Below are 21,732 nucleotides of genomic sequence, written 5' to 3' on the forward strand. Positions count from 1 at the left end.
GCGAAGTGACTTGGCTGATGTGATAAGGTTTCTTCATGTCTTGTGCCCTTTGAGAAGAAGAGAAGACAAGATTCTCTGTGCTTTGTTAAAACAACACCAAGGCTGTGAAAGTGTGCAGTGACCCAGAAGAAGGCATGATGTCATCAATCCCACCTCCCCTTCCTTCATGACTCCACTCCTTTGTGAAGGTAAAGGTCAACCATTGCCATCATAGAGGGAGCCCATGTGGGCAGATGCCCCAGCTCAGATAGCCAGGAGCAGGATAAGCAAGGTTATGTTGGAGGAGAGGAGGATAACGTGGATATTCTGGGACACAGTGAGTAGGCTGCTTTTTGCAGTCTGTCCACTCCTACAGATATCAAAAATCTGTCGGCAGCTTTGGAAGGTTGCTCTCAGTCTGACAGGAGGTAATTGGACAACAGTGTCTTCCTATGTTCCTAGGGAATTTTCATTGGTTGTCATCATGTCTTAATACTTTGAATACTGATCAGATCTATGAAAAATCCTTTCTCAAAGTAAACTGTTTTGTTTTCAGTTTTGACATTATGGCCACAACAACAGTGAATTTTAGTAATAATTTTGAGATTATAAAGCCCAGTACAAAATGCCATCTTGTTTTATTCTTGTGTAGGACTGTCATTCTCTGACAGAGAGGAAAGATAGAAATTAATTGAACAGATACTGGTGTCCTCTCCTCTGTTATTTTCTCTCTTGTGCTGCATGTGAATACACTACAGAATAATGAAAGCATAAAAATTAAAACCTAAATAACACAAATATTATAGTGTGCTACAGCTATTAAGGTATTGGATTGGAAAAGGAAAAACCTAATCCAGTTTCAGACATGGAAGCTCACTGAATGACTTAAGACCAATTCCTCTCTTGATCAATTGTCACAAGTTGCAGTTGTGGGGAAAAATAGAAGAAAGTAATACATAAATAGGTCACCTTCAGTTCCTGAATTGAAAATGAGAAAAATATAATAAATAAATGATTAATAAAATGAAAATGATAGTATCAATTATGTTGCTCTAATAATTTGTCACTTTAATAATTAATAATTAATTCCATTATTACCGGAGCATACTGAAGACACAAGCAAAAATATATCTTTCATTAGCTCATATTTATTGCATTGTTGCTGTTAACTGCTTGTGATTGTACTATTTATATAAGGTATACATTTTAAACATATGCTTCCCTTTATTTTTCCCCGAGGGTGATTACAATTATTATTTAGCATAATATAATTATACTATTATAATTTGTTACATCAGGGGTAAAATATTTTTATTGAACACGTATGCCACGATTCCTTTGTTCAATTAATATTAAAATGTATTACAAATCATAGAAATGATATTAATAAACATGCATATATTTTGTACATATAATTATATCTGTATATATAAATAAAATAACATAGTAATATAGATATAAATCATTGTTAGCGAATTGTTTAATTCGCTAAGATTATTAGCAAATGCAGCAGTTGGCACGACCCGACCATGTGCTCTATTTAAAATAAAGAGCAGTACAACAGTTGCGCCTTTTGCCCATTGGAGCGGCCTCTTCTGTGACGGAACGTTCTCCCATACGCATGCGCTCTTCCCACCGGGTGTTCGAGTTTTACGGGATACTGATAACAGGGGTGGAAACAAACAGTGCGCATGCGTACCTGTGCATGAGCCGCCCCGCGCTCTCTCTCTCTCTCTCTCTCTCTCTCGTCCTTCGCCCGACTACGTCCATGCCTAAATCCTCTGCTGAACCCGCAAGACCGTCCGTGGGTGGAGCCTTTTGAATTAAGATTTTAACGTTTAGCAAAGACGCACATGCGCAACGGGTCTTACTGTTAGCCCCTCCCCCTTTTTAATCCTACTCCCTTTTTGTCTTTTACAAGCGGTCTCCTTGCCCCCTCGTTTTGCGCATGCCTCTTGGCGTCCCCTGTTGCTCCTAACGCGAGCGCGCATAGACCGGGCAGAGCGGCTTTGCCCGTCGTTGGCGCAGTGTATTGTGGGAGTGATTAAGGAAGTAAAATGGCGGACCTGGCCAACGAAGGTAGGTGGCCAGGACCGGGTGGGGGGATTGCGGTGGTAACAGTGATGGGAAAGAAGTGACTAAGTGGAGTGAGAGGGGACGGGATGCTTTTGGGCCGGATGCTTCCCAGATCTTCAGTGGCCGTCTGGGGACTGCCCGGTTCACCAATACTGGCGTGCGGGCTATGGCCAGGCCGGACAAAGGGAGCGGCCTCCCGGTCCCCTAGGTGGGGAAGATGAGGATGTCCTCTGAGCATAGGCAGAGGGCTTTCTCAAAAGTTCAGCCTCAGGCTGCCCCCCTCTCCATCCTTCATGCGCTTTCCCTAGGGCAAGAGTGCCTCTGAGCATTTGTGGAGTGCTGTGCTAAGAGTGAGGAGATTTGGCATCACCCAAACAGAGTTCGACTCTGCTGGCTTTCCCTCCTTTCTTTCATTGACATAAAAAAAAGCTGTTTTGAATGTGCATGGAGACCTGGCAGAAGCGGCCGCATCTGCCTGGCAGAATTAACTAACCGTCTATCGTGTTTATGCTGCTTATCTTATTCTATCGTGTAAGTAGATTTGAAAGAATTGCCTCCGAACTTGGACAGTCGGGTTGTAAAGTTTCCCAATTCTGCCCATTATGTTGAATTGATACTGATATGCCTTAAGTTTCTCTAAGAAACGTCAGAGGTGAGAGTTCTTCACAAGTCTTGTATCAGCTAAGGAGATTTTAGGCAATCCATCACTAAGGCTGAAAGACCAGTGTGTCAGTTGAGAAGGAGCTATTGAGAGGGAATTTAATTCTGACTTTCCCTGTCAACTGTTATTACCAGAGCTGAATTTTTAAGCTACTTCTAGTAGTTTGTATACGGTAATTTATCTGGATGTATGTGGATAAATTGGTAGGAAACACTACTGACTGCTAGAAATGAATAATGGTAAACGCACTTCATTCATTGAGTGCTTATCTGAGGTCCAGTAGCCCCTTCTTTGCAATAACTTGCCCATAGTAGCTACGTCTCAAAATCAACGGGAATTACTGAATTATAAAGGTAGCCAAGGACTAACTAGCCCTGGAATCATTCCTATTGATGCTTGGGCAGCAAAAAAGAGAAGAAAATAATGTCACAAATGTATATGTGTATGTGGAAATATGCAAGCAGTATTTCCATTACGCTTGTTATAATAAACATCCATGGGCAGTTTATAATATTTAAAATTGTTTTTTTAATCCAATGAAGGCATATGTATGTTTTAAAAAGTAGCATAGTGAAGCATCTCAACTGAGGCTGGCTTCAATACCAAACATAACTGTTTTTCTGTCTGCTCTTTATTTGTTAGCACATCTTAGACGATCTGAATAAAATATGAGTGCATATGAGCATGGGAAGAACAGTTATTCCTCTTTATAAATATAGAACAGCAGAACAGCCTGTGATAAAAATGGAATATATTCCCTAAAATCTATAAAGTCATTATTACAATGAGAGGGCCTGAAAATGTATATGAAATATACTTCTCTCCTCACATCTCATGTGAATGAACAGTGCTTCCAGGCTATCATTAGTTCTATCTTTCTCCACTAATTTCTAGGACCACCTCAAAGATGAGATGTATAAGAATAAGTGCCTATCACCACAGCCTATCACGAAACATGTAGAAGAATGCCTTGGAATTTATGCAAATTGCTTATTATTTTGCATCTTGGACAAGAAGATAGATATAGACCTAGACCAATCAGAATCAGAAAGAATTTATGATGGAGGAAGCCATTCTCATGAACTCCTAGATGAAGTAATAGGTTAGAATGGCTAAGATTGTATAAAATAGTAATAAAATAGAAGTGCCATAATGGTAGAAAAAATAAGAGTAGCCCAATCAGGAAGAAATTAAAGAATCTACAGGTGCTGATAATATCATATTTTTATTTTTTGCTTACTAAAGCATGCAGCACATTCACAAGCAGCAATTTATATACTTAGCTTCTTTTCCCTATGTGCCTTCTACCCATATCTATGCCATATCTATATAATGCAGGTAGTCCTCAGCTTGCAATCAGAATTGAGTCCAAAATTTCTGTTGCTGAGTGAAACAGTTAAGTGAGTTGTGCCTCGTTTTATAACCTTTTTGCCGTAGCTGTTAAGCAAATCACTGCAATTGTTAAGTGAATCATGTAATTGTTAAGTGAATCTGGCTTTGCTTGTTGGAAGCTGGCTGGGAAGGTTTCAAATGTGGATCACATGACCCTGGAACAGTGGAACTGTCATAAATACCTGCCAATTGCCCAAATTTTGACACATGACCTTGGGGATGTTGCAGCGGTCGTGTGAAAACCAGTCATACGTCACTTTTTTCAGTGCTGCTGTAACTTTGGTCACTAAATGAATGGTGGTTAGTCAAGAAATTACCTGTACGGTATAATCTTGGGATAATCAAAACTTATCTGGCAAATTAGGTGGTTTAAAGTTTTAAGCATAATAACGTGCTTCAAGAAATCAGAAACTTCTGTCAGATCAATCCTAAAATGTCTAGCCTAGCATCTTAATTCCTTCAGTGACTATCAAATTACATTTAGGAAACAATGACTTTCTTCTGATTTCATCCTTTAATATTTCAAGGTAGGTTACATCTGAAATTGTAGGTTCTGTAATCGGCTGTGATAACATTGATAAATCTATTAGTTTGTCCAAGTGTTTCATTATTATTTGCATTTACTTGTCATAGAATATTGTGCTTATTAGAACATATGAAAATCTCTGCCATATCAATCCCAAATCTGCTTCACATAACAGTTAACCTGATGCCTCTACAAAACCCATTAGTAAAGCAAGAAAATAGTTGCTTCCAAGTAATTGATATTCAGAATGCCTATAAATGTTGTTTCATAAACAAGTGTACTTCATTAATACTGCCATGAATAGAAGTTTACTCTTCCATGAATTTACCGTATCTCTTTTTAGAGCTGTTGTTAATTGGGCTAATAAGTTATTGTCCCTCCTGAAATATTTGGCACTTCTGGAGAAATGCCAAATTTTATTTATTTTTATTTACTTTTATTTATTTCATTAGATTCATAACAGCATTGATTGCTCTTGTATTCTGTAATGCTGCTAAAAGAGCCCGGGGGTACCACAGACTATAATTTAGACTATAAGTCCTTCAAACATTTGTGACCCAATAGAACAAAGTGCATTTGTTGGATACAAGACTTATTTATAAACCAGTGGTCACATTTTGGATGTTGTCTGTCTACCTGAAGCATTAGACATCATTATTTGAAAATTCTGAAATCACTCAACTTCAAAGCCTTTAGAATTAACAAGAAGAATAAATACTTTGTTTACTTGTTCCAAATATTCCCAAGACATTTTTCAGGACCAAATCCTTAAGAAGTAAAATATATAAAAGAAATTAGGCCGGATACATAAGTGAACATAGGAGGATAGTTGTTTTACATTGCATTAGTTCTCTTAGGAAAATGTATTGGTTGAAAAGATTTTAAGGCCTTCTTTATTGCTGATATATCTAAGGAAATATCCTTAGATATAACCTGTAAGAGAGTTTGGTAACAGTAGGATGAGCATCTTGCTTATCAGCTGACCGGTCTTTAAGAGTCTTTTTCATCCACACCTGAATAGTGGTGGGAATGGGAAAGATATGGTTGACTAAGCAGCATTCATTTGTTAGAGCGAGAACTGCATGTGATATGTCTCAATATTAGGCAATATAAGATCTCTTTTATTTATTTCTTCACAGAAAAGCCAGCCATTGCACCTCCTGTCTTTGTATTTCAGAAAGATAAAGCACAGAAGGTAAGGAAGGCTAATGAATTATTCTTGCTTATAAATTGAGACAAGAGATTGGTGGATTTTTTTTTCAGGCTTAAATGGAATAAACTAAGAAGGTTTTTCAAGTCCTGTTCCTAATGGGAATAACATGATGTTGATTGATCTACTGAGGATTTTCTTTTGTATTACTGAGAAAACTGGGTCATGTTCCAAAATGTGTACTTAGTTCATGTACTTTATGCTTAGGCGTCTTGTGAACTTATACAACATCTAGGGTTATCTTATATGATCTGGATAAAGCAGACAACCTACCTCTAAACAGCAGCAAAGAGATGAAAAAAAACATCTCTCTTTGCTGCTGACATTTTTTTCAATGCTGATATGGTTTCCCTAACTCCAGCATCCCATATATGAGCAGTAGAAGGGAAATTGGGTGCATGGCTAACAGAAGAATCCTTGAGAAATCTCCTGGTTAAAAAACACAGAAGAATAGATAGATGAGACCTTCATATCCTTATTAATAAACGTGCATCTGCTCTTGAACAAGGGTGGTTTATAAATGGATTTTGTAAGAGAAAATAATATTAATGACAAAAAAATATTGGCTTGCCTCAAATGCTTTTGCCAATTAGATTATTTGAATTTTTTTAAAAAAAATCCTACAAGAAACTCTTCTCCTTAATTTAGCGGTTCTATATCGAGTAGATTCTATACTGTCCAATTGTAATTCTCAGGATTTTGAAGAATAATATTTTGCTGCTTTCTGAAGATACCATAGTCTATCATCTAAAAGAGTAGTCAACAATTGTGAGGCATATTTTCAAATGATATGCCTGATATTTCTTCTATCAAAAATGTTCAGTTGGTAATCAGTAACTTATTACAGGCCGCCTTCTTACATACATGATTAAAATTCTACACATAAAGTAAACATTAAAAAGCACAATACCTAAACATCTAAGAAACATAAACCTACAAATACAAAACTAAACATCTGATTTAAAAACATGTCCATTTTAGCTCTTCACCTTCCTTATAGATTCATTAACTATTTATTATTCTTTTATACCATTGTAATCACTATTTAAATTTTTCATTATTTCCCCTTATTTAAGCTATTAAATCCTTTGCCATCAACTTATTTTTCTCTACTTTTATAATATAATCCATAAATCAGCTCCATCTTTAATAAAAGTCTCTATAGATTTCTCTCTAATTAGGCATGTCAGTTTTGTCATAGCCACCAAGATTGAATGTGGATTTAAATATCCAGTCTTGTAACAATTGAAGCTTCTTTATTTTTCCTTTTCTCTGCATATAATAGTCTTGCTCCAGTGATCACGTACAACAATAAGACACCATGTTTTTTACTTAGTTCCTTCTTCCATAAACCCTAATAAGTACACTTCTGACTTCATCTGAAAAGGGATTTCTTTTATTTTCACCAATATCCTGTGGTTCAATAACCAATTTTTTTTGGCCAATTCACAAGTCCACCACATAGATTCTATTCTACTTCCCACATTTCCAATGTTTACTTTAAATGTTCTTATACATAGTTTCATAGACATCAAATGCCATTTTTCACTTTGTAAAAAATTTCTCTTAAATTATTGCACTGAGTAAAATTGTATTCTTTCTTCTTAAATGATAAGGAAAGCCTCTTAGCACTTAGTATTAGCATTTAGACTTATATACTGCTCCATAGTGCTTTATAGTACTCTCTGAATGGCTTACAAAGTCAGCATTTTGCCTCCCAACAATTTGGGTCCTCATTTTACTGACCTCGGAAGGATGGAAGGTTGAGTCAACCTTGAGCCCATCAGGATTGAACTCCAGGCTGTGGGCAAAGTTAGCCTGAAATACTTGCAATCTAAACATTGTGCCAACAGAGTTCTTCTAAGTTGGTACCGAACCTGATGGAAAATAAGCATGCATCTTGTTTCAGAAATATACTTTTATGCAGATTGAATGTGATTATTATATCAAGTTATAAAGTTACTCAAAATGAATGTTTTTAATTTGGTGGCGATTCTAATATTTTATAGGCTCTATGTTTTTGCATTATCACCCTGCAGTTGACAGGCCCAGGAATATATGAGTTTAATATTATATGGCTTTTTGTGTTGCTCTTAGGTCAATTCTAATATCCTTTTGTTTTTTCTTCTTCCTTAAATTGTTTCTATGAGATTGCTGGCTGCTCTAATAAGAGCAATGGTATACCTAAAGGGAAGATTTTACTTCCTCACCTGTGCAATGAGGAACTATATTTGTCATCTTCATTTATTTTCTAGACTTCATAGCAATTAGTTCTGTATGTACTGTATATACTCCTGGATAAACCAATAATTTTAGATTACAAAATACACCACCGAAATTCGGTTTGGCTTTATCCATAGATGGGCTTATCTATGTGTATATATGGTAATACTTTTTAAAAGTACCCATATATACTCATGGATAAGCCAAGTCTCAAATTTTCAACCAAAATATTATGAAAAACACATCACCCTCAGATAAGCCAATTGTGAAAATTTAAAACAAAATCTGTTCTGGAAAAGAACATTTATTGATTCAAAGTATTAAAACGAAGTCCTTTAGAATATATTGAAAAAATGTACAAAAATTTCAAGGATTGACCTATCTGCAGGTGGCACATTTATCATGATATTTTGTTAAAAATGTGAGGGTCGGTTTATCTGCAGAGGGGCTTATCTGCAAGTTTATACAGTAATGAGCATAGCTTAATTCCGTGATGGCGAACCTATGGCACGCGTGCCCAAAGTGGCACGCAAAGCCATGTCGCCCGGTATGCATGACGTTGCCTGTTTGTCTTCCAGGTTTCTGGCACGCATGCACACACACAACGATCAGCTGTCCTTCGCGGGTGCAGCAGTGCCCGAAAACCATTGTACGCATGGGTGCCGGCCAGCTGATTGTTGGGTGCGCATGTGTGCCAGAACCCGGAGGTTTGGCTTTTCCGGAGCACGATCCCTTTATGCGTGCAGCAGTGCCAAAAACCGGTGTGCACGCATGCATGCTAGAACCTGGAGGTTCAGCTTTTCTGGAGCGCAGCCTCGACATGGGCGCGCACGCATGACATTTCCGCGTGACCTTTTTGGCACTCATGCTTAATTTCTAAGCATAGCTAAAGACAGCTCAATACTTCAGTTTTGGAATTTGAAGATTTCATAGATTTTATTTATTTATTTATTTATTTATTTATTAAATTTTTATACCGCCCCCTCTCCCGAAGGACTCGGGGCGGTGAACAGCCAAAATTAAAAAACACATAATACAAACATTAAAATACTATAAAAACAAAATTAAATTTATCTTTGGCTTCCCCAATTTAAAACCCCTTACCCCTAAAATTCCCCAATTAAAAGATTTTTAACCCAGCCCGGCTTGCTGAAATAAAAAAGTCTTCAGGGCCCGGCAGAAGGTCCGGAGGTCCGGGATCAGTCGTATCCCTGGGGGTAGCTCATTCCAGAGGGCGGGTGCCCCCACAGAGAAGGCTTTTCCCCGGGGGGTCGCCAGCCGACATTGCCTGACCGACGGCACCCTGAAGAGGCCCTCTCTGTGGGAGCGTATTGGTCGGTGGGAGGTTATCTGTGGCAGAAGGTAGTCTCGTAAATAACCAGGCCCTAAGCCATGGAGCGCTTTGAAGATGAGAATCAATACCTTGAAGCGCACCTGGAAGACCACTGGAAGCCAATGCAGCTCGCGCAGGAGAGGTATCACATGGGAGCGCCATGTCACCCTGTTAAGTACCCGTGCGGCCGCATTCTGCACCAGTTGGATTCTCCGAGTGCTCCTCAAGGGGAGCCCCATGTAGAGAGCGTTGCAGTAGTCCAGGCGGGAAGTGACGAGGGCATGAGTGACCGTGCATAAGGAGTCCCGATCCAGAAAGGGGCGCAACTGGCATATCAGATGAACCTGATAGAAAGCTCCCTGGCCACGGGGGGACATTTAAGTAACTTCAAGTATTTTTACCATACTGAACAGTCATTCAATTGAACTATTGTGAGAAACTTTCTCTGATCTTGTTTCTCTTTGGGAAATGAAATGCAGGTTTAAGTCCCATTTGAGTAGAACAAAAAAATTGATTGCCTGTGTAAGCTCTGAGAGAAATCAGAAATTTCTCTTTTATATTGATGTTTGTGAAGGTGATACAACACAGCATTCTGGTCAAAATAAAGGAATTTTATTTTGTATTTTGTCAAACAGTGCACTGCTGATTTCTTGTAATTTGGGGCATATAAAATCCGGTTGGGTTAATAATTACCCTGTTTCCCCCAAAATAAAACATCCCCTGATAATAAGCCCAATCTGGCTTTTGAGCGCATGGCAATAAGGCCAAGCGCTTATTTCAGGGTTCAAAAAAATATAAGACAGGGTCTTATTTTCGGGAAAACACAGTATATGTATGGGGTCAACATTGAGAAGATTGCATGCAGTGTCTCTCCTACAGAAGTTTTCCTGCTGGTTGGTTCTTTAATTACACGAAATATATAAGTACAGAAAAGTGTAATGCAGTCTGTCCTTTTTCATGTTTACTTTGTATAGCCTATTCATCATTTTGCCCAGTCTGGATTAGAAGAGAGAGGAAATCTAATAATAATTTGCAAATATCTTTGTATTGCTTTGTCATTATTTGTTCCATGATTATATCTCTTGAGCTGCTGTCTGTTTTCCAAATAATTGGGATGTTTTGCCTAAAATCCAATACATGGTATATGTCTCGGCCTTGGTATGCTTTGAGTGCAGTGGTGAGTTGCTACCAGTTCGCACTGGATCGGGCGAACAGGTAGCAGCAGTGGCAGCAGGCTTTGCTTGCGCACATGCGCACGAGCGAACCAGTAGCAACGGGATTTGGAACCCGCCCCTGCTTGAGTGGGCTGGTGAATTGTGTGAATTTATTTTCATAGTTCCTTTAGTTGATATATGTGAGAATTGAGGAAAAAGTGGCAGAATTAACCTAGTATTCACCATCCATAGTTTGTTTTTTTTTAAAAAAATTATTGTATTTTTATTGTTAAAGAATAACAGAAAAAAGAGAAAAAAAACAATACAAAAATCAATAATAAAGAAAAAAAATCATCCATAGTTTGGAAATGTCTTTTCCTTCCTTCCTTTCTTCCTTCCTTCCTTCCTTTCTTCCTTCCTTCCTTCCTTCCTTCCTTCCTTCCTTCCTTCCTTCCTTCCTTCCTTCCTTCCTTCCTTCCACATCTCTGCAGGAATTATCACCACCTTTCAAAGTGACATGACTTGACTTCATTTTTGGTCATTTATTTGATTGGGCACTAGTTTTCATTTTTGAAAAACCTGGTCCCGAAGTTTAAAATGCTGTTTTGAGGGACCTTGAGAACTTGGTAGATCCATCTCCAGGAAATCAGGCAGTTTTGTAGGAACCCAGCTAGTGACATCAGATTGTCTTTGCCAATCTGGCTGGAGCCTGTGGAGCTTGTTCATCTGTGAGTCAATAACAGGGAGAGCCTTCTTAAAATCTGACAAATGTTATCAGTGTTGCTTGTGATTCATATAAAGCCAAAGATTTACGGGGATAAAAGAGATGGAAGGATTGCACAGAGGCTGCTTGCCATTGGGGTATATGTGCTTGAATCCCAGCAGCTGCTGCTGTTAACACCCATCAGTTTATGATAGTGACATGGACCCAGTCTAGGAAGAAAAGCCCTTAATGGATCCTCCTCTGTCCTTTTGCTGCCTGGCACTGAAGGGCTGTTGTTCTTCTTTGCTCCCAGTCCCTTGCAGAGCAAAAAGGGCTGTCGGATTCAGGCGAGGACCCTCAGGGAGAAGCAGAATCTCCTCACCGGGCTATGGGTCACCCCAAATCAGCCAGGGGTGCAACCTTGAGGCTCCTGCCCCCTCAGTTGCTTGTATCCGAGCTGCTTCCTGTATTGGCAGGGTAAGTCAGAATCTACCAAGGACTTCTGGTGAAACTCTGTTTTGTTTTGTTTTTATTATTAATTTACTTTTTTTAGTGTTCCTTTCCTCCTCTCTAAAATGCCTATAGTTTTAACTTGTCAGCTGTGAGACTTGGACTCGTAATTGCTTCCCACCTGCTTGATTTCCTCTTTCTAAAATAATGGGAAGTATTTTTTTTGGTAGCTGACACAACAGATCTTCTTTTAGACAGAGAAGCTGTGTAAGCCAAATAGTCTCATTTAGTTCAGTATTGTCTCTGCATTGATTGGCAGTTGTACCTCAGGTTTTTGGAGAGATTTTCCCAATCCTGCTTAGAGACGTCAGAGTTTGAGCCTGTGATCTTTTGCATGTATGCAGTATTTACTGAGCTACAGTCTTTATCCGGGGAATATTTTACAAAAGATAGTTTCTGAATTTCTTAGCCCGTAGGAAATAACAGGAGGCAGCAGTAGAGAGGAAGAGAAATTGGCCTCCACCTTCAAAAATGGAACAGGTGAGCCTTTTACGGAGAGCTTTTAAAGTCCCTAAGTAGTTACTCTTCCGATGAGGAGGCATATAATGATTAGAAAAGGGCATATGATGAGCATCTCAGACCACAGGCATGTAGTCTATAGCAATGTCATTTCTTATTCCTCTAATATTCACCCAAATGTGTATATGAAGCCAAATAACTCTTCATAAGATAAGAAGTTTGAATTCTTCTTTTTCCTGTCTCCTTAATTTATCCCAACTGCACTTTTCCTGGAAGTAAGTCTGGCTGAATGCAGTGGGATGAACACCTGAGTAACCGTGCACTGCATTTCTTTATTCAGAAGCATCAAAGCAGGAAAAAGAAGAGCCTCTGAGCAAGCCAAAAGGCTCTGTCAGTGGATGGAGGAGCCAGAGAGAACCGAAAATGTGTCACCCAGTGTGTTCCTTTGGAAGGAAGCTTTGAGCTTTATAAGTCAAAGCTGTAGCTTTCTCTCCTCTTTGGCTTCTCAGAAGGCAAGGCTTCCTTCCTTTCTTTCTGTGTGTGGCGGGGGTGAGGATGTAATGATATATGACTAAATAGGGGTCCGATTTACATTATTGTAGACTATGAGGAAAAATTGAATTTTAACCATTATAATAATAAGTAAGCCATGTGAGATAGGGGTGGATGAGTCTGCATGGATAAAAACTGCCTCGTAGAAGGTTTCTATTTCAAGTGCCCAAAAGTGGGATACATGGGGTATTCATTCACCATACAATGCATATGATGTTAATGATAAATGTGATGGTATGGAGAATCTGTATAGCACTTCAAATACATTTGGTTATATCAGCATCAAATTTCAAATTGACTCAGTCTCTTCCTCTCTCACTAAAGTTTCAGGGCAGCTGCTGCTAAAACTGTGGTGGGGAGATAGAATATCCCCAGTATGTCAGAGATTATGTTCTTCTTCATTTTATTTATATTTATTCAGGTTTTCAAAATTATCACATGCTGCTCTTAATTTAAAAAAAAAAAAAAAAAACCTGGATATTACTAAATGAGTCTTTGCACAGTGCCTAGAGGTTGCAATGGTTGGGCATGGTGTGAGTTAAGAAGAATTATGCCTAGAAGCTTCAGGAGGAATCATGAGTTTGGAGGAAATGAAAATCAATCAGTCGTCTGAAATAAAATGGGGAATTGGGGGGGGGGGGCTTTGAGAGAGCCAGCTATATGGTCACATTTTGTTTAAAACAGTAATAATAATAGTTCTGTTTTATATGCTGCCTGATTCCTAATGACTCTGGGCAACCTAGAACTGTTAAAATATTTAAAAACAAAGAACAATAAACACACACAGGGAATAGAATTTAAAGGGGGGGTGGCATCAATCATCCTCCAAAGGCCTGTAATGGGATTAGAAGTGCAAAAAATAGTATATGGTGTATTTGTTGGCTTGCTTCTGATTCAAGGGAGGGAGAGAGGATAGGCAGGGGCAGTTTTCTTGACTGGAATAATACTATACTGTATTTGTAAATATTATCTAAGTCAGCTGCTGTGGTGCCTGTCTATGCTGATTGCCCATCATGTAAGGTCTAGAAGTAGAAAAGGCACTTCTCTCTGTTACAGAGTCATAGAATTGGAAGGGCCATTTAGTACAACCCCCCCCCCTTCTCAGTTCAGTGAGTCAAAACATCCCACACAAGTTGCTTAAACACAGCCAATGAAGGAAGCCCACCATGGAAATTATTTTCCTCTAACTTGAAATCATTGGTCCATATCCTACACTTTGGAGGGATAGCAGATAGATCTTGAACATTCACATTTTATCTCAGCCATCTTTTGAGATATCTAAAGCAGTGGTCTCCAGCCTTTCTGGCACCAGAGACCAATTTCATGGAAGACAATTTTTCAATGGAAGACTGGAGGGGGGGGGGGTTTCGCGCGCAACCTACATCTTGTACATGTGCAGATGAAGCTTTGCTCACTCACCTGTCACATGTGTGGCCCTATTCCAATCAAGCCACGAACCGGGGGTTGGGGACCCTTGATCTAAAGAGTATGTTCATAGCCCCATCAATCTTTTGGAGAAGAAAAAACTCTTTCCAATTCCTTCACTTTCTCTTCACAGGAGAGTTTCTAGTCCATTGGTAATCTTCATTCTCTGAAATACGGTATTTTCCGGTGTATAAGATGACTTTTTAACACATGAAAATCTTCTCAAAAGTCGGGGGTCATCTTATACACCGGGTGTCGTTCTCCTGTAACCAGGCAGACCAGCCCGAAAGGGGTCTGACGAGCCTTAAATGGCTCTGGCGATCCAAGCTCTGACGATCCCAGCTGAGTTGCCTGCTAATCAGGCAACGCAGCTGGGATCGCCAGAGCCATGTAGAAAGAAAAAAGTTTTTTCCTTTTAATTCGCTCTGGCGATCCAAGCTCTGGCGATCCCAGCTGCGTTGCCTGCTAATCAGGCAACACAGCTGGGATCACCAGAGCCATGTAAAAGGAAAAAAACATGGCTCTGGCGATCCAAGCTCTGACGATCCCAGCTGAGTTCCCTGCTAATCAGGCAACGCAGCTGGGATCGCCAGAGTCATGTAAAAGGAAAAAAGTTTTCCCCCTCCAGCTTGCTTACCTTAGCTGCTAGTCGCAACGCTTACCTTGCTTCGCTTGCCTGAATCCATTCCATCAGCAAGCCACTCCCTGCCTGCAATCAAGCAGGCAGGCAGGGAGTTGTGGACTTCAACTCCCAGAATTCCTCAGCCAACAAAACAAAGCTGGCTGAGGAATTCTGGGAGTTGAAGTCTACAAGTCTTAAAGTTGCTAAGGTTGGAGACCCCTGTTTTATTGGGTAAGTTTTTTTCCCCTTTGGGAGCTTTAAAAAAAATAGTTAATTGGGTTTTTTTTAGTTGTTCTTTTTTAGACCTAGCCATTTAAAGTTTAGGAAGTTTTAAATTTAGTTTTCATATAAAAATAAAAATAAATTAAAATAAAATAATATTTGTGCAGCTTTCTGAGATTTAGTGTGTTTCTGTAGTGTTTCACTCTAACTACCCAAACACACAAAATCTCACAAAGCTGTATGTGGAATTTTGTGTGTGTAAAGTGTGAAAGTTGTTTTTTTGGGCTTTTTGTGGCTGTGTGAGCTTCCTGCTTGTTGCAGGAGCCATTTTGGGTCTAGCACAGCTGCTTTTACATTGTGGGTGAGCCAGTTGATGTTTTTTAATTTTTATTTTGTGTGCATTGGAAGAGGGGTAGTCTTATACGGCGAGCATAGCCCAAACCCTATATTTTAACAGGAAAAGTCGGGGGTCGTCTTATACGCCCAGTCGTCTTATACGCTGGAAAATACGGTAGTTACTCTTCCTAAAACGTTTGCTCAAAACTGGTCCTAGTATTTGAGGTTGGGGGGGGCACGACTTCCATGTGTGATTGCCACAAGGGAATAAATTCTCACCACAGGCAGGAGGTGCCGTTGATATTAGAACTCAAGCTGGTTCTTTCCAAGTTCTAATGGAGGCTTTTTTTGGCCCAGAAGTTTGTGTGGATGTTACTGATTTGGCAAAACAGATGTAAGGAAAGGCCACTGAATTGTGAACATGAACATTTCTTGTGCACCCGGGCTTGTGGCTTAATTATTTCAAACAATTTGAATTAGACTTTTCTGTACATAACATCCAGCGAAGAATTTTGTGTTAAACTTCATAGGTTAATCCATAGTTTAGCGTTATGTACACAAATGGCCTCTATGAAACTGTAGTGTTGGAACATGCTGCCCCTTCTCTTTCTTCTTCCATGCAACTGCGAGAAGGAAAATGTGATTTGTGATTAAGACTAAGCTACAATATATTTATATTATTATCTAATGAAGTCAATTCAAATTTAGCATATAGTTAATTGGTTTCAAAAAGCTGGAGTTTACGTTCAACCACAGTTCTTGGATTGTACATACAGTAGAAATACAGGTAGTCCTCAACTTACAGCAGTTTGTTTAGTGACCATTCAAAGTTACAACAGCACTGAAAAAGGTGACTTATGACCACACTTGACCATTGCAGCAACTTCAGGATCATGTGATCGAAGTACAGGTGCTTGGCAACTGGCTCATATTTATGATGGTTGCAATGTCCCGGGGACATTTGATCGCCTTTTGCAACCTTCTGACAAATTTATTTATTTTATTTTATTTTATTTTATTTATTTTATTTTATTTTATTTTATTTTATTTTATTTTATTTTATTTATTTTTATTTATTTTTATTTTATTATTTTATTTTATTTTATTTTATTATTTTATTTTATTATTTTATTTTATTTCTATACCGCCCTTCTCCCGAAGGACTCAGGGCGGTGTACAGTTTTAATCAAAGCACAAAGACAGACAAAATTTAAAAATAATTAAAATTATTAAATGATAGTCTCAATTTAAAACCACAAATTTAAAATCCCATTTTTAAAAACCCAATTAAAATCTTTACCTTGATAGCTCAGCCTGGCGGAACAACAAGGTTTTGAGGGCACAGCGAAATACACGGAGATCAGAGATTTTACGAATTTCTGGGGACAGCTCATTCCAAAGGGCAGGAGCTCCCACAGAGAAGGCCCTCCCCTTGGGTGTCACCAGCCGACATAATTTGGCCGATGGCACCCTGAGGAGACCCTCTCTGTGGGAGCGGACTGGTCGGTGGGAGGCTACTGGTGGCAGAAGACAGTCTCGAAGGTATCCAGGTCCAATGCCATGGAGCGCTTTAAAGGTGGTGACAAACACCTTGAATCGCACCCAGAAGACCACTGGGAGCCAGTGCAGCTCGCGCAGGAGGGGTGTTACGTGGGCACAACGAGTTGCGCCCATAACCACCTGCGCGGCCGCATTCTGGACCAGTTGGAGCCTCAGGGTGCTTTTCAAGGGGAGCCCCATGTAGAGAGCATTGCAGTAGTCCAGTCGGGAGGTGACAAGGGCGTGAGTGACTATGCGCAAGGCGTCGCAATCCAGAAAGGACTGCAACTGGCGGATCAGACGAACCTGATAAAAAGCCCCCCTGGCCACGGCCGTCATGTGTTCTTCTAAAGACAGCCGTGCATCCAGGAGGACACCCAGATTGCGAGCCCTCTCTGTGGGGGGTAAAGACTCACCCCCAATAGTCAGCGATGGCACCAGCTGACTATATCGCGTCGCTGGGACCACAGCCACTCAGTCTTGGAGGGGTTGAGTCTGAGCCTATTTCTCCCCATCCAGACCCGCACGGCCTCCAGGTAGCGGGACATCACATCAAGGGCATCGTTGAGGTGGTCTGGGGTGGAGATGTACAGCTGAGTATCATCAGCGTACAGATGGACTCTCACCTCAAAACCACGGATGATCTCACCCAGATCTCACGGATGACCCAAATAGTCAATGGGGAAGCCAGATTCATTAAACTGTTGCTAACTTTATAACTGCAGTGATTCAACAGCTGTGGCAAGAAAGGTCGTAAAATGAGGCATAACTCACTTAGCAATAGAAATTTTGGACTCAATTGTCGGAAATTGAGGATTATTTGTAAAACAGGAAATGCTGAAAGAAAATGGGATTGTGTTTATTTCTCATCTACATAGAAGGAAGAAAAAATACCTTGTTCTGCAGATTTTGTCTGTAACAATGAGACCTAGTTTATCATTGTTTGTGGAAACAGTTAATAATTGGACTCACACATAACTTATTAGAGTAGTAATAGTGATTTGTTGAAATATTGTAGTAGACTGATTTGCATTTAATGTTAATCCATTAATTACATTTGTATCATAGTAACACTAAATATGACTTGGTGGTGTTATGTGTATACCTCACTAACGAGGATATGTAGGAAGAATATACATTATTTTTACAATCTGAGTAGATACCTATTTTATGTAAGGTTAGTAAAACAACTTTTAAGCGATATGTAATTTTAGTGTTTTTAATGGATTTAGTAGAAGATTTTCTCTTGGCTAATAGATTGCTACTTTCTCTTTAATTATATTCAACTGAATTTTGTTTGTGAACTGTCTTATTCATGTTTATTTTCAGCTCCTTTCATGTTTTGCAATGTTTAAAGTGAAGGAGACCTTATTCTCTCACAAAAGAAATATTCCATTTTGAAGGTGAAACCTGCAGCAGCACTTGTATGCACTACGTAAAAATGTAAATTACCTTTTGACACATATCCTTATAAAAACTGCACACACTAGGAAAACCTTATGTTCTTAATTAGAGAAGAACACCTAAATTTGATTCACTATGACAGAATGGAGCACAATACTTTAATAATTTATTTTATTTTATTTATTTATTTTTATTTTTATATGCCGCCCTTCTCCGGAGACTCAGGGCGGCTTACAATGCGTTAAGCAATAGCCTTCATACTTTTGTATATTTTATTCAAAGTCAGCTTATTGCCCCCACAAACCGGGTCCTTATTTTACCCACCTTAAAGTACATTTAAGAACAATGGACTCAAAATTTAATCTTAAAATTGTCTGCTGCCATGGATAAACTGGATTTAAAATAGGCTGAAGAAAAAGAACAAGTATTATTGGACAAAACTGATGCTGATTTGAATATATATTTAAAAATGACAAATTATAAGAATGATTTGGAAAAAAATGGCACACTGGTTATGCAGATGACATTGGCTGATGTCTTAATAATTAAAAGGGATATACATATAACAAACCACAAGAATGACTTGGATGTAATTTTTCTTATATTAGATTTACAAAAAAAACTTATTAAAGTTTCAAAATATATTCTAAGAAGAGACAAAGAGAAAATGAAAAGAAATCAAGTTCTGGGGCATTATTCAAAGGGATTAAAGATCAGAATCGGAATATGGTTGGTTTATTTGATCAAGGTTAAAATATGCATGTTGTTTCTGGTGACCCTTAATAATTTTTTATTGATCAGCACCAAACAACGTGGCTTTAAAGATTTGGAAAAAGAGGGGGTTTTTTTGCCGTATTTTTGGAGCAAATGATAAACAGTTGTGTTAAAACAAAAGAAATATGAAGTTGGTTTATTTGGTTACATTCAAAATACATGTGTTATTTTCTGATAACTCTTAATAGTCTTTTTCTGATTAAGACTGAATTAGAGATTGTAAGAATTTGTTTATACATGAGAGATGCGATATGGGAAAAAGATACATTTTGTACTGGTGAGGAAGGGGGAAGACATTTTTAAATACATTTCTTTCTTTTTTTTAACTATATTCTTATTTTTCTTTTTTTGTTTTGCTTTGTATTTTCTTTTCTGCACTTTCTATCCCTCTTTTTTCATTCTTTTTTTTTTCTATTTTAGTTTGTATTGATCTTTTATCTTTGTAACTGTTGAATAAAATCATTATTTTTTTAAAAAAAGAAAGAAGTACTCTGTTCTTTCCACAGGAGGGCACCTGTCTTCTAAAATGATGTATACCAGTTACAATTTGTCTCTAGTCCAAGAAGCTTTAAAATATAAGCAAAAGTTTCTGTTGCTCAGGTATTGGAGATACCTTTTGGGTTAATTAATTCAGCTTTAATTGATTACCTAGATTTCTCCACATAGTCAAAAAATTTGATTTTGTTTGGCTTTGTTGGCTTTTCCTCCTGGGTTCTTTCTCGTTACCATTTTGCTGTCATCAGTTAAGAACAGTTAAGAAGAGTGTTGCCCAAACTCCTTTTATTTTCTTCCAACCAATTTTTGATTTATTGTTATAACCCCTTTAAATTGAAAGCAGATATTATTTTGCATCTAATCTACATGTATTAGGGCTGGTACAGTTCATAGATTATTCAGAAAAAGTGCTTTAAGAGCCCATTAAGCCTGAGTCTAGCACCTTATTGCTATTTAGGTGTTTTTTCAAGCTTTCCAACAAACTCGGGGAAAAGTTGCAGCTGCTCTAAGAATTTGACTCAGTAAAGATAATGTGATTCTTAAGGTTTGGCATCCAAAGGCTTTTTTCTGAATAATTTTTGAAGCAAGCACAGACTTATTACTTAGCAATGCGCCACATTAAGATGTAATATGGGTGTCCAACTGGTGGCCCGTGGGCCGGATGCATCATGTGTGGGCCACGCCCGCTCCAGCTCCACAAAAGGGAAAAATGTCACGAAATGTCACGTGACGGCAACGTGACGCCGCAAGTTTGACACCCGTGATGTAACATGCAAAAAAAAAGTCAGGTAGCATTATGTTTTGTGATACAGTCTGATTTTTTAATATAAATGTATTTGTTGCAGAGATCAGCAGATGAGTCAAGTCCAGAAGATGGGGAAGGTGAGAAAGCTCATTCCACTTGCCTAAAGAATCCAGAAAATCCCTGAATACAAATTAGTACATTTCTCACCCTGCCTGGCTGTTTATGGGTGTAAATGCATTTATTTTGCAGAGGAATTCCAGTAGCTGGTCTCCATGTTTTAAGAATTTTGACCTCCCATGTCAAAACAGACCCCATAATCTAATGCAAAGTGCATATTAAAAGCACCGCTGAACATTGAACAAAAGCCAGCAATATTTTTCTAGCATTGGTTAGCTTAACAGTGAATAGTTTTCACACTAATAGCGTTTTCTTGTATTGGACTAGTCATGTAGTATTTAGAGCAGGGGTCTCCAAAGTTGGCATCTTTAAGACTTGTGGACTTCAACTCCCAAAATTCTTCAGCCAGCCATGCTGCTGGGAATTCTGAGAGTTCTGGCAACAGGTCTTAAAGTTGCCAAGTCTGGAGAAACCTGACTTAGAGAAAGAACATCTCTGAATAGGAAAATTCCATTTAATCTTTGAAGTAAATTAAAGACAGAGTTCCTCTGTGGATAAATATCTGTGAAATGACCTTGTCTTTGAAAACATGATCAGTCAATGAGAATTAGCTATTGCAGGCCTATTTAGCTGAGTTCCATTTGAGGGGTGAGAATCCAATCAGAATTGCCTACTATATTTCTACTTCTTCTGTTTACTGACTTTCCCTACAGAATCTGACCGAGAAGATGGGGGTTACTGTCCTCCTGTAAAGCGGGAAAGAACGTCTTCATTAACACAGTTCCCTCCTTCACAGACAGGTAAAGAAAAAATAATTCCCAGATCTACCTCTTTTTTCCCCATTCCTGTTGTCTAGCTTTGCCTGAGAAAGGAATGCATGTTTAAACAGTGCCTTGAGGAAGATTAGAGGTAATAGGGACACAACCATTGTACGTTTAGATTTCACTTCATAATTACATAAAACTGAATGAGAAGAAGGGATTGAATCAGTGGCCTTTTACATAAAATCTTTACTTAGACACATTACTCAGAAGAGTGCTGTATAAAATGAACAGGATGCTTGGCATTAGTCTAATAATATTGGCTGGTTCTGGTTAATTTTAACTCTGCATATTTTTATTAATTTTATTTCTTTATTAGAGTTTTATCCCACCTCTATTATTTTCAGCAATAACAATAGCACTTATATACCACCCTAAAGTGCTTTATAGCACTCTCTGGGCGGTTTATAATGTCAGCATGTTGCCCCCAACAATCTGAGTCCTCATTTTAGCA

At 38.6% G+C, this 21,732-nt stretch overlaps 1 protein-coding gene across 1 annotated transcript in view; it reads left to right on the top strand.

Moving 5' to 3' along the window:
* The first annotated feature begins 1,616 nt into the window (after positions 1-1,616).
* Positions 1,617-21,732, top strand: part of RANBP3 (RAN binding protein 3) — a 39,360-nt gene continuing 19,244 nt past the window's right edge. Inside the window, 6 exon segments of the mRNA XM_087894543.1 lie at positions 1,617-2,058; positions 5,774-5,829; positions 11,571-11,664; positions 11,667-11,734; positions 20,441-20,477; positions 21,171-21,257. Of these exon segments, the coding sequence (XP_087750669.1) occupies positions 2,037-2,058; positions 5,774-5,829; positions 11,571-11,664; positions 11,667-11,734; positions 20,441-20,477; positions 21,171-21,257 (364 nt within the window). The 5' untranslated portion in view covers positions 1,617-2,036.

This window comes from Pantherophis guttatus, chromosome 1 (genome assembly GCF_059756535.1).
Source record: "Pantherophis guttatus breed Tessera chromosome 1, ASM5975653v1, whole genome shotgun sequence".
NCBI classification, from domain to species: domain Eukaryota; kingdom Metazoa; phylum Chordata; class Lepidosauria; order Squamata; family Colubridae; genus Pantherophis; species Pantherophis guttatus.